This window comes from Rhinolophus ferrumequinum, chromosome 5 (assembly GCF_004115265.2).
Source record: "Rhinolophus ferrumequinum isolate MPI-CBG mRhiFer1 chromosome 5, mRhiFer1_v1.p, whole genome shotgun sequence".
Taxonomy (NCBI): Eukaryota; Metazoa; Chordata; class Mammalia; order Chiroptera; family Rhinolophidae; genus Rhinolophus; species Rhinolophus ferrumequinum.
The window spans coordinates 38194065-38206414 of record NC_046288.1 but is presented as its reverse complement, the minus strand read 5'-3'; the positions used below and the strand labels follow the sequence as shown (position 1 = coordinate 38206414).

The following is a 12350-nucleotide window of genomic DNA, read 5'->3' as shown; positions in this document are numbered from 1 at the left end:
GCTTCAATACTCAATATTTAAAAAATTTTATTCCTTGTGAATTCTATTTTTAAACTTAAAATCTATTTCATTTTCCCTATCTTAAATCTCCATATTCAGTGTATGTATATAGCAATTAATTCTGTCATGTGTACTATTGAGTAAATAATCCAAAATACTTGATTTTAGATTAAATGAGAATTATTTTAGCAAATTTACCTTTCTAAATATCTCCTATTTCTGCTGATTTTCTAACATTAACTTACATTCCTTAATGACACACTAGCTAAGCAGTAGACAAAAATTATGAGTAATAAGAAGGTAGCTGTGGGGACAGAGCCCCAAAAAGCAGTTTCCAGGCTCTCGGCCTCACATAGTGAGGTGCTGGCTCAGGTAGTAAATGGCCATCGACTGTGATCAAATGGCCAGCAGCTGTGGCTAGTTGGCCGTCAGCTGTAACCAGTGAGCCATTAGCCATGAATATAACTGCCGTGGCTAGGCTAGGAGAAGAGGCTAGCAGAGAAGAAAAAGGAGAAAGGGGGGGAGCTAGCAAGAAGATGGTGGCTGAGTCTGCAAGCGGCGGGTTGAGAATTGTGTTGCTCCTGGTTCCTGTGTCTCCAGCCCAGCCGCCAGTGAGACTATAGTGGTGTGACTCCCCTACCTATGGCTCCGTGGGTGTTCCTTTTTGGCCTCACCATGTCCTGCGTTCTTGTGTGGGGGGCGGGACCGGAGACCCCGCCGGACGCCCCGCATGACACTTGGCGAAGTCGGCAGGATCCCCTGCACTACAGTAGCCTTTAGAATATATTTTCTTAAGTTTTTTGTTTATTGCTCTTCATATTTAAAGATGCTTTCGCTAATATTCTGTGCTTTTGTTTTAATTAAGGCTATAAGGACTTCAGCCTTGCAGAATAGTTCAAGTAAAACAATCTCTATGTTGAACTTGAAAAACAACTACTATAATTTAATGTTTGATCCTAGGAAAAAATCTATCTGACAACTTGTGCTTTCATGAATGTACTATTTTCAATATTTTAAAGTGTTCTTGCTGTTTAAATATTTGCTAAGTGGTATAAAATAGTACGCAATCATATTAAGATGCTTTTAACTACAAGCAACAAAAAAACAAGACGTTTAAACAATAGGAAAAAAGATTATCTTATGTAACCGGAAAGCTAGAGCCAAGGCAGTTCCAAGGATGATTGATTCAGTAGTTTTATTCAAGGTTATCTTCTTTTTACTCTGCTGTTTTTAGTGCATGAACTACTTTCCTAGCAGCCACGAAATGGCTAACTAATGGTATCCCATGCATCACATAGTCTCACAATGATACTGAAAGTTTAGAAAGGGGCTTAAAAAAAATAAACTATTATAGAAAATATCAAACATATATAAAAGAAAACAAAATAATATAACAAATACCCATTTACCCTCCCAACTTTAACAATTACTAACTCATGGCTTCCCATGTTTCTTTTAAATATTGTTCTGAGCATCATCTTGCACTTGAATCCTTCCATATTTAATATTTTGTCTTCTGGATAAATTCCCAGAGATAGGAATTGTGTTCAGGCATTTGGGAAAGAAAAACTACGCATTCACTTGCTGATGTTTTGATAAAAATGAATAGAACTCTTCCTATTGACTTTAGTTTTCAGTTTTCAATCTATTTCCTCATCCCAAAACCACTTCATCAAATTCATCAGAATCTCTGCCATGTTTCCTCATAATAATTCTGCTTGGAATTATTGTTCAGCGCTGGCTTAACCCAAATCCCAGAACTTACATACGGGAGCATCCTCTCTGAGCCCCCTACCATGCAAACTAAACTTTGAAATAACTTATCAGATTTTACTTCTGTATATTTCTTTGTGTTCTGCAGGAACTTGAGGAGTTTTGGGTTTACAAAGCCCTTTTGGTAGAACTTACCAAGAAGCTGACTTACTGTGTGAAGGCAGAGCTAATTCCTCTCATGGAAGTGACTGGAGTTTTAGAGGTTAGTAGCTTCCCAGTTTCCCAACTGAGATGATTTCAATTAATTGAAGTCTTGTTACAGGGTAAGTGACAAAGCAGTCTTATTGCTTATTTGTCATAGCAGTCTTTTTTTTTTTTTTTTTTTAAATAAATTGCTCCCCTAGCCTCCTAAAAATCCCATATTGATCCAGAAGCACAAATATGAAACAAAATAAGAGTGATGACACTTCCCAAGTGTGTGGTGCTGCCACTCATCCCTAGTGTCTCTTCCTTCGTCCACAGTTTAGACACAATACTTGTTTAAGGTATTGGTGATTTGATGGTAAGACAGCTTATTTACATTTTTCAAGAGTGAGAAGAAAGTATCTTCACCTGGGTTTTCAGCTTTCTGTTCTGATCAACCCTTAAGTTAATTCTCTGTTATTCCGTTCTTGAATTTAAAGGAGTTCTGCTTGGGAACACACATGCTCTTCTCTCTCTCCGTGCCCCCGCTCCCCACCCCAGTAGATGGTGAGAACATTTTAAGGATATTGGACTAGAACTTTTTGATATGAATAATGCACCTAGCCTAAGTGCCTTAATGGATTTCTCATTGCTGCTTGCAACACACAGTTGACTTAAGCTGCACCAAAGGCTATTTTTGCAGTCAGATTGGAACCACCCAAATGCCTCTTTTAAAATTCCTCAGGACTCTGATGTATTATCTCATCACTTTTACTTTATTTTAGTTTATTCTTCTCTTTTGCATGTGAAATTTTTAATTAAGATTAAGATAAGATATTTGATTTATTTAAGATATTTAATTTAAAAAATAAGATATTTAATTTTTTAAAAAAAGGTATTTAGTTATTTTTTCCTAATCCCAAATTCTGATCCACTGATTTTTGTAATACTTTTCAGGGTCGAGCAAAACAGTTATACAATGCAGGTTATAAAAGTCTAACGCACTTAGCTAATGCAAATCCTGAAGTGCTAATAAAAACAATTGATCATTTATCAAGACGGCAGGCCAAGCAAATTGTTTCATCAGCAAAGGTAAGCAAACCATTTTTTAACCTTTATGATATTTTGTAGTGTGATCTCCTTATACCTTAGACACAAAAACAAAAACATTTAATTATAGACACAAAAGAAACAATATGTGGATAAAAATAGTGCATCTCTTTTGATACAAGGCTTGCTAAAAAGAGAAAAAGGACCTCCTAAAAAATAGATAATTTCAAGAGTTTATTGAAGTAGAGAGAACTCTGAAACTCATTCTCCCTCCTCACATCCTCTTCACAAAAGGCATCTTCAACATCTGGTCTTCCCACCTTTGCACACCTTTATTGACAGGAGCTTACAACCTCAAAAATTAGGTAGTTCTATTTTTGGATGCTCTAAGTACTACAAAAAGCATCCCAATACAATGAAACTCAATTTAGCCTTCTTCAAGTGTTGACCATTACATGGTAGTACTACCCTCTGGAACTATTCTATCCCTTTGTTCATCATGGTAGTTTTTCACATGTTTGAAAAACAGCTCTCATTGCCTCCAAGGGTTTCTCTTTTCTGTTTCTTTCATCCATGTTAAATCATCTGTCATTGTCCTACTTACCCTTTGTCCTTACCCTCCTGCTCCATGTGGGTGAAGCCATAATGCAGCAGTTTGGGATTATTTCCTTCTGGGTTTCAACTATAGTTCCATTCTTGTAGCCTGAAATTGCTTAGCTTTTTTAAAAATTTCATTGTTAACTATTGTCATACACAGATCAGCATTAGCTAAAAAGTAAATTTCCACCTTATTTTTTTGAATGGTGCTCACATTGTTTATATTACCTTCACTGATCTTTACAACAATCCTGGGCAGTGGTATGCTTTAACCGTTCTAAAATTATTTTCAATGTGTTCTAGAATTCAACAAAATAGATAAATATATTGATGGAAATAGGAATCAGGTTTTATTTACAGCTCTTTGTCTTTAGTCCGAGTATATATAATTGAAAATGTGTTCAATTGTTACTTTTTTTAAAAATCTGCTTCAGTGTGGTTATGTTATTCATTTGAAACACAGATTCTGTTTGTTTTCAACTTCAGTTCTCTACCCCAATCTTCATGGGTTAGGGTTTTTTGTTGTTGTTTTGAGTATATAAAACATGCACCTATTTTCTTTAGCTTTAAATTCAAATAGTTTTACTAGGATATATCTTCATTTTCTTTTATTTCTGGAAGTTTCCTTAGGTTATAGTTTTAAATTTTAGCTCTGATCTTTTGCTTGATTTTTCTTTTGTAGCAACTCAAGTTATGTGAATGTTATATTTTCTTTGCCCATCTTCCATTTCAATTTCTCTGACTCTTTTTACTTCTTTTTTTATCTTATTTTCATTATCTGATCATTTTCCTACTTCCCCCTGCCATGACACTAATTAGGTTTTTATTCAAATCTATGCTTCTTTGGACAACTCATTATTTATAATGTTTTTATTTCTGATGTAATTTTGCCTTTTTCTTCTATTTCCTTTCTGAGCTTATTCAACTTTTGTTTCATTTTTTTTCCTGTTTTTGGTCCATTTCCATTCTTAATTTTTAGACTTCTTATTCAGGATGTGTTTCTTTGAGACTATTTAATTCCATTTGGAGTATCGTGTTACAGTTTTTCTGCTTTACAGTTAGCTTTTCAGGGAAGGAAATTTTTATAAACTGAAGTACTTTTATTGTCATTTCCTATTTTCTTTTTATAGTGTAGTCTTGTATAATAAGAACTGCTTATGCCTCTGCATCTTAGACAGGGATGGCCATCTGGAGTGGTTTATGAGAATCCTAGTTCAAGAGTCTCTTATTTTGTCAGTACAGCAAAAAGTGTAGTTTCTTTAATGGATGGCTTGAGGTGGGAGAGGAATGCAAGGAAGAGTTGTATTCTTTGATGTTTTTAAATTTCTTTAATTTTCCTACAGGCTCCTAATTTTTGCCCTCATTTTTTTTTTCTTCACTGCTCAGCTTCCAAAGGGCACCTCTCCCTTTTTACCCATTCTCTCCCCTTGAAATACTGCCTTCTAGAGTACCACACACTTTAAGTCCCTTTTTATAAACAGTGCTTTAATCTACCAAGATTGTTTTCTCAGTATTTTGTGCTTAGCGTAGCCTTTCTCTCTCTCGAGGTGATTTTATTTAATGTGAGATCATCTGTTTTCCTCTTCTCCTTTCCATGTAGCTTTTTCTCAACCTGACCTAGATCTCTGCAGATTCTTGGATTGGGAGCTTGAGAAATGGCTCCGCTGGAAACTGGTGGATTTTTTTAACTCCAAGTAATTTGAGGTTGATGGTATTCTCTGTATTCTAATAATGCTGACACATGAGCTTTTTGTGGTTTACTTGTTGATCTGTATAGTTTTAGAGGATGTGTTCAGAGATTCATTTCAATGGTCACCATTACCTCAGCTCCTGGAAAGCTTACTGAATTACATTTTAGTCTTTTTGATATGTAATGCTGTGTAGTGCTATGCTTTATATCAAATTGGTAGAGAGTGGGTTTTTCAATTTGTATCATGATTTTTTTCTTCTATGTGATTTTGCTAAACTTTTTATTATAAAAATTTTGTAAGAGAAGTACAACTGCTTCAACCCAATATACACAAAACTCAGCTGCAACAAATACCAACGTTTTTATTTCTGGTTTTTAAAAGAGGGGAAAATCATTATTCAGCAAATATTAATTTACATCTACTATGTGCCATGTTTAGAAATATTTTCTTTGCTCATTATGTTTCTTTTGAAATTAACCATGTTAATTTTAGGAGCTTGAATAAAACTTTTCTTTGAAACAGTGATAGGGTTTTAAAAGATAGCATATTAAATTTTGAGAAATAATAAAATACATATATAAAGAATAACATTTTCAAGAGCTAATTAAATTTTTGCAAAATTGTCTTAGATTTTATAGATTAAAAGTTAATTTTTAAGTGGCTGGGTCTTTAATAATACAAATCTTTGAGAATATTAAAGCTCCTTTAATTTTGGTACACCAAAAGTAGTGATCAGCTATAATGGCTTTAACTAAATGCTTCAGTTTCATTTACTATAATTTCTTAAGTGACTATTTTTCAATCTCGTTATTACTTTCAATGTCTAGATTGCTGACGTGTAAGGATTCAGGGTGGTAAAAATGTTAGCAGTTCTCTAGCAATGCATAGTTTGGCCTCATGTCTTGATTTTTTATTGTAGATGCTCTTGCATGAAAAAGCAGATGCTCTGCAGGAAGAAGTAGAAGAGCTGCTGAGATTGCCTTCTGACTTCCCTGGTATTGTGGTCTCTCCAATGGAAAAAGCATGAAGCGATCTAATGAACGTTTTCATATATGAATTATTTATTGTACATATGTTTTATTAAAGATTCCATATAATTTATAAATGAAAAAATACATTTTAATTATGCATTCAGAACTATGGATGGTGTTTGAATATTCCTCTCACCCATAATTTCAGGAACTTTCCCAGTAATAATCCATCTTCTTCAAAATCACACATTATTGCTCTGCTCAAAGATCTAGTGTCCACCACAAGATGAAATCCAATTTCCTCAACATCTCTGCAGCCTACCTTTGTAGCCAGATCTTTCATTATTCTCTTACCCATTTCTTTCATCAAACTGGACTATTTGAAATTCCAGAATTTTCCTTATGATTTCTAAACCCTTCATTTCCTAACTGCTTTATTCTGTTCCCAATGCATGGAAAATTACCTTTAAAATGTACCCTATACTCTAAATGTCAACTGAAAATACTCAAATACTGTCTCCTCTATGAAATTGTCCAAAGTTCATTCTCATCCCCATCCCATACATGGGTTCTTTCCCTCCTGTATGTATTGTGAGCCCCTCGTTTATGTCCCTGTCTTTTTTCATGCTACTAGTTTGAAATCTGGAAGGCTGAGACCTTTTTTTTTAATCACTTTTGTATGCTACCCAGCACCTACCACAGTTCACTGCACAAAGTAGAAACCTCTGTGAAGAAGGAACAGTACCCAAATTAACAATTTAAAGATTCTCTTTAAACACAAATATTGCCTCTCTTCCCTCCCTTTTCAGATGTATAGCTCAAATGTAGGTCACTGGTTACCTATAGAAAAAAAGGGTAATAACTAGCAATATTTATCAGTACTGAGCTGATTTAGTTCAAGTTTTACTCACCTGTCTGAGACAGCCATTGGGACTTTGCAAATAGATCCACTAAGTTCTTTGTGACTTGACATTTTAGACCATTATAATGTACCTAGCAATTTCTATGTGCCAGGCGCTGTTGTAAGTGCTTTATTGACTAATCCTTACAACAACACTATAAGGCAGGTATTATTATCCCCATTTTACAGATGAGTAAACTGAGACACAGAGAAATTAAAGTACCTTGCCCAAGGTCATGTGCTAGTTAGTTCCAGGGCAGGGATTCAGACCCAGGCAGTTCCAACCTAAAGTCTGTGCACTTAACCATTGTACAATATTGTCTTGGTAGAATTTGCCCAATTTATCCCTTCCTAAGTATTCTTTTTCGCCTGGCCTTGATTTTATCCCTAGCATTACATCTCATTCACACCCACCCCTTTATATGAGTCAGAGGAGTCAAAAGTATGGCATCCTAATGTCTTAGTAGAACTTTGGGCATCATTGTAAATATTCCATTTGTTGCAGCTAAAAAGACTAGACAAGAGCAGCTGGCTAGCCTGCTGGCTACTTGGCCCAGCCACTGAGATGTGCGCACAGTGGTCCATAATCCAGTCTTCAGGGTTTTTTTGAAATCTAGAAACCCCAGTATTACCATGTTTCCCCGAAAATAAGACCTGGCTGGACAATCAGCTCTAATGTGTCTTTTGGAGCAAAAATTAATATAAGACCCGGTATTATATTATTATATTATACCCGGTCTTATAGTAAAATAAGACCGGGTCAAGACCGGGTCTTATATTAATTTTTGCTCCAAAAGACTCATTAGAGCTGATTGTCCAGCTAGGTCTTATTTTCAGGAAAATGGTAGCAGTTTGCCCAAATAAGTAAGGCTGTAAATGAACCCCAGTTCTTGCAAACCACTTTATAAAAGCCTGTTAATAATCCCAATTTAGGGCCGGCCCGGTGGCTCAGGCAGTTGGAGCTCCATGCTCCTAACTCCGAAGGCTGCCGGTTAGATTCCCACATGGGCCAGTGGGCTCTCAACCACAAGGTTGCCGGTTCGATTCCTTGAGTCCCGCAAGGGATGGTGGGCTGCGCCCTCTGCAACAAACAACATCAACTGGACCTGGAGCTGAGCTGCGCCCTCCACAACTAAGACTGAAAAGACAACAACTTGACTTGGAAAAAACTGGAAGTACACACTGTTCCCCAATAAAGTCCTTTTCCCCTTCCCCAATAAAATCTTTAAAAAATTAAATAAAAATAATCCCAATTTAATCTATTAATTTAAGATTAGAGGTAGCAAGGTTGGGGGTGGTATCTTTATAGAAATTAGAATAACTGTGTCTGTAGACGACGACAGTGTTCCATCATCCCCAATCAGTGTTTCTCTAGGTCAGTTCAACTGAATGGCTGTGTCAAGTGTAGTAACGGGGAATTAGCCCTAAAAGATATTAAAATGTAAAGAAAAAAGCAGTTTAGCTCTAGAGAAGAAGAGAAAAGTAGATCAGTGGGAACAGAGTGGAGAATAAACATATACTCAAATGCATTTAAGAATTTAATATATGTATGGTTTTTCGGTTTGAAGTGATACAAACACAAGGATATCTGGCTTAAACAAAAAGGAATGTTTCGTGGCCACATTTTCAAACCACAGCAGCAATAGGACAGCTTCAAGATCAAAGCAAAAAAGAGCTCTCTACTGCCAACTCTAGGTAGAAAAATCCCTGGGACAGATTCTAATTAGTCTGATATGTCCTTTGCCTGCTGCTGGGGTTTTGTTTTAGTTTTTATCAGAAAAAGTCGGGGAGAAGGGGTGGTAGGCAGTGGAACTGATGGATAATTCAGTGAATGAGTTGGAACAAAGGGCTACCTCATGTTTTAGGAAAATAGGAAACTGAATTTCGAAACTATCTCCTTAAAATTTCGGTAAATGAAAAGATTTGAATGTGGAATTTCTGATGGTGTCATCTGACTGCACTGAAGCATCAAGGAAAGTACCTGCAGTTCCTTCATATCCCGCTTCAAAACATTACAATTTCAGAAATTCCAATGGGATGTCAGGTTTTCCTTTTTTTTTTTTTATTTTTTTCAAGCTCTGAGCCCTACTTTTCCCATTTCTAGGATGCTTAACTTCACCAACATCTTTCTAATGTCCTGACTTCTTTTGATTTGCACCATGAGTCTAAGCATTTCAAACTCCACTGCCCTCTCAACGAATTTCCAAACTGATTTTTTTTTCAGGAAGGACTAATGTAAACCCTCCTTTGCCTTATGCTTCCATTTATAAGAACCTTCTCACACAAGAATCACTACAGGTTTTGAACTCCATCCCATTATAACAAAAAGTAACACCAAGGGTATGTAAACATTATTACACTTTTTAAAATAATTTCCAATAATTTATAATCATATTGTTAAATGTTTCTTTTGTTACTCTCGATAAATAGTAAGGATAACGATATACTCCTATTTATTGAAGGCTCACCACATACCAGCGCTCTGCTAAACATTTAATGTTTAGCGTAATCTGGATGATTCCTTACATCCATCTGAGGTATGCGTTATATTTTACTCTGTTACCAATGGAGAAAATGTGGCTTACCCGGGATTACCCCATTAATGAGTGACAGAGCCCAGATTCACACCTGGATCACGTTAATAATGCCTTTTTTTATTGTGTTTATTTGCATTATGAGATACCTTATTAGTGTTTGGAAAGGAATCAATTAATATGGCAAACTGAGCATATGTACCGTGTTTCCCCGAAAATAAGACCTAGTCAGACAATCAGCTCTAATGTGTCTTTTGGAGCAAAAATTAATATAAGACCCGGTCTTATTTTATTATAATTATTTATTATCTTATAATAAATAAGACCGGGTCTTATGATATGATATGATATGATATGATATAAATATAATACCAGGTCTTATTTTACTATAATGTAAGACCAGGTCTTTGCTCCTGCCTAAAATCCTATGAAATGATTAAAAATAATAATTTCATGCAGTGAATTAGCATGCTTCATTTCCTTCATTTTTCATTTTTAAATTAGTCTTTTGATCCTTTTCTTCACAAAACAGTTTCCCAAGTGATATGAGGCCATTTGGAGTACTTGAAGATCTGATCATTGTTTTTCAGAACATAAGCATGTAGCATGTAAAAATTTTGCTGTTTCGAATGGTAACTGTCACTCTGGAGGAAATGAGTGGTTTTGCTCTAGCTGAACGAAACGTATTAGATGACTAAGCCTCCCCAAAATGAGATATGTGCACAGAGATGGCAGTAGAAGTGTAAGGGTGAAACTCGGTAGCTCAATGTAATTAGACTTAGCCAGTTAACAGTTTGAGTTATCCTAATATTCAGCTGTTTTCTCTTTGTTTCTCCCCTCATTAATTAACTAACTCCGTTTGTTTCCTTTCTCAAAGCTACCCATATCTTACTAATTAACATCCTAACCTGAAAAAAAGTGCTTTAATCTTCAGGCCCCAGGACTCAAGATCTCAACTCCCTAGCAGTTCCGTAGAGATAACTTTCTGCCTGAGGATGGTAAGATTTAAGATAAAACTAAGACGGACCTGAGGCCTCTGAAGACGCCAGGGGAGGACATCTCAACTATCAGCCCTGAAGCCTGCTGTCCTTTGTTCTTTCCCATTTACCTGCCTATAAAACCCCTTAATCATTTTGGCTCCCGGAAGGTGGTTTTTTAGACACGAGTCTGCCATCTTCCCTAGCTGCTGGCATCTAGACTAAAGGGCGCTTTTTCTCCTTACCAACCCTTGTCACTCTAGTGTTTTGGACTCTTCCGGCAGCAAGTGACACTGAACCTGAGTTCGGTAACAAATTCGAAGCTGTAGTCTAAAGTCTGCACTAAAACAAATGAACTTGGTAGCCCACGTTAATACACTGGTGGTATTTGCTGTTTAAAATGTGGTACGTTATGCATTCAAGTGTATGTTTTGTTTCTTCTGAATATTTTAAATAATTTACCTGTTTTTGTTGTTTTAAGAATTTCTGACTCAAAGACAGAGTGTACTCATTTGTATGTGGAATCTAAATAAGTCAAAGTCATAGAAACAAGGAGTAGATTGATAGTTGCTGGGGGGGTGGGTGTAAATGTTGGTCAAAGGGTATAAACTTCCAGTTATAAGATGAGTAAGTTCTGGGGATCTGTTTACAGCATGGTGACTATAATTAACAGTACTGTATTATATACTTGAAAATTCATAAGAGAGCAGATCTTAAATTGTATCACCACAGACACAAGGAAGTGATTATGTCAGGTAATAGAGGTGTTAATCTTATTATGGTAATCATTTTGCAATATATACGAATCATCAGTGGTGCACCTTAAACTTACATATGCTGTATGTTAATATCTCAAAGCTAGAAAAGAAAGGAATTTTAACTCAATTGTGTATGATACCTAGTGTGGTAAACAGAATAATTAAAACCTCCCGCCCAAAGAGATCCACCTCCTAATTTCTGGAAACTATAACTGTGTCATGTTACAGGGAAGGGGGGAATTAGGGTTGAAGATGGAATTAAGGTTGCCAATCAGCTGACCTTGAGACGGAGAGATTATCCTGAATTATCTGGGTGGGCCCAATGTAATCACAGGGGAGCTTATATGGGAAAGAGGGAGCCTGGAGTGTCAAAGTCATGATGTAACGTGAGAGACTCAACCAGCCATTGCTGGCTTTGAAGCTGGAAGGGGGCCTATGCCAAGGAATGCAGACATCCTCCCGAAGTTGGAAAATACTAGGTAACTGTCTCACCTGGAGCCTCCAGAAAAGAATTCAGCTCTGTTGACATGTTTTTAGCCCATTGAGACCTTGTGATCCTTCTGACCTTCAGGACTGTAAAATAATAAACTTATGTTGTTTTAAGCTACTAAATTTGTGGTAATTTGTTACAACAGCAATAGGAAACTGATACATCTGAAGATAGCATGGAACACAATTGGAAAATTACCATTCTGGAGGACCCCTTCTGGATCTAAGCGTATGAGCAATCCACATTAAATGTGTTATGCCCATTGAAAGGATTATATTGTATTCCTGAAAATATAAAATATTTTAAATGGGTATAAAGTGTATATCCTGATAAAGAGATGCATAAAGCTATGAAAATGTAGGCTAACAGTAATGTGAATATAAAGAACTAGCTATTATAATGCTACGTGCTAAATGATTTTCCTTTGGAAAAATGTATTACTGTGTGATCACACATAAAATTGGGGAAAAAAATCCACCGGCAAC

The 12350-nt window shown here is 36.1% G+C and overlaps 1 protein-coding gene across 4 annotated transcripts in view; it reads left to right on the top strand.

The window, feature by feature from the left end:
• The window catches only part of HELQ (helicase, POLQ like), a 43717-nt gene extending 37365 nt beyond the window's left edge, over window positions 1-6352 (top strand). For 2 of the 4 annotated variants that reach the window (XM_033105966.1, XM_033105969.1), the window contains 3 exons: window positions 1862-1975; window positions 2854-2988; window positions 6154-6352. In XM_033105966.1, the coding sequence (XP_032961857.1) occupies window positions 1862-1975; window positions 2854-2988; window positions 6154-6261 (357 nt within the window). In that variant the 3' untranslated portion in view covers window positions 6262-6352. The remainder of the gene's footprint in view (window positions 1-1861; window positions 1976-2853; window positions 2989-6153) is intronic. The other 2 variants (XM_033105965.1, XM_033105967.1) reach the window with 1 other exon arrangement.
• Window positions 6353-12350: the final 5998 nt, after the last annotated feature.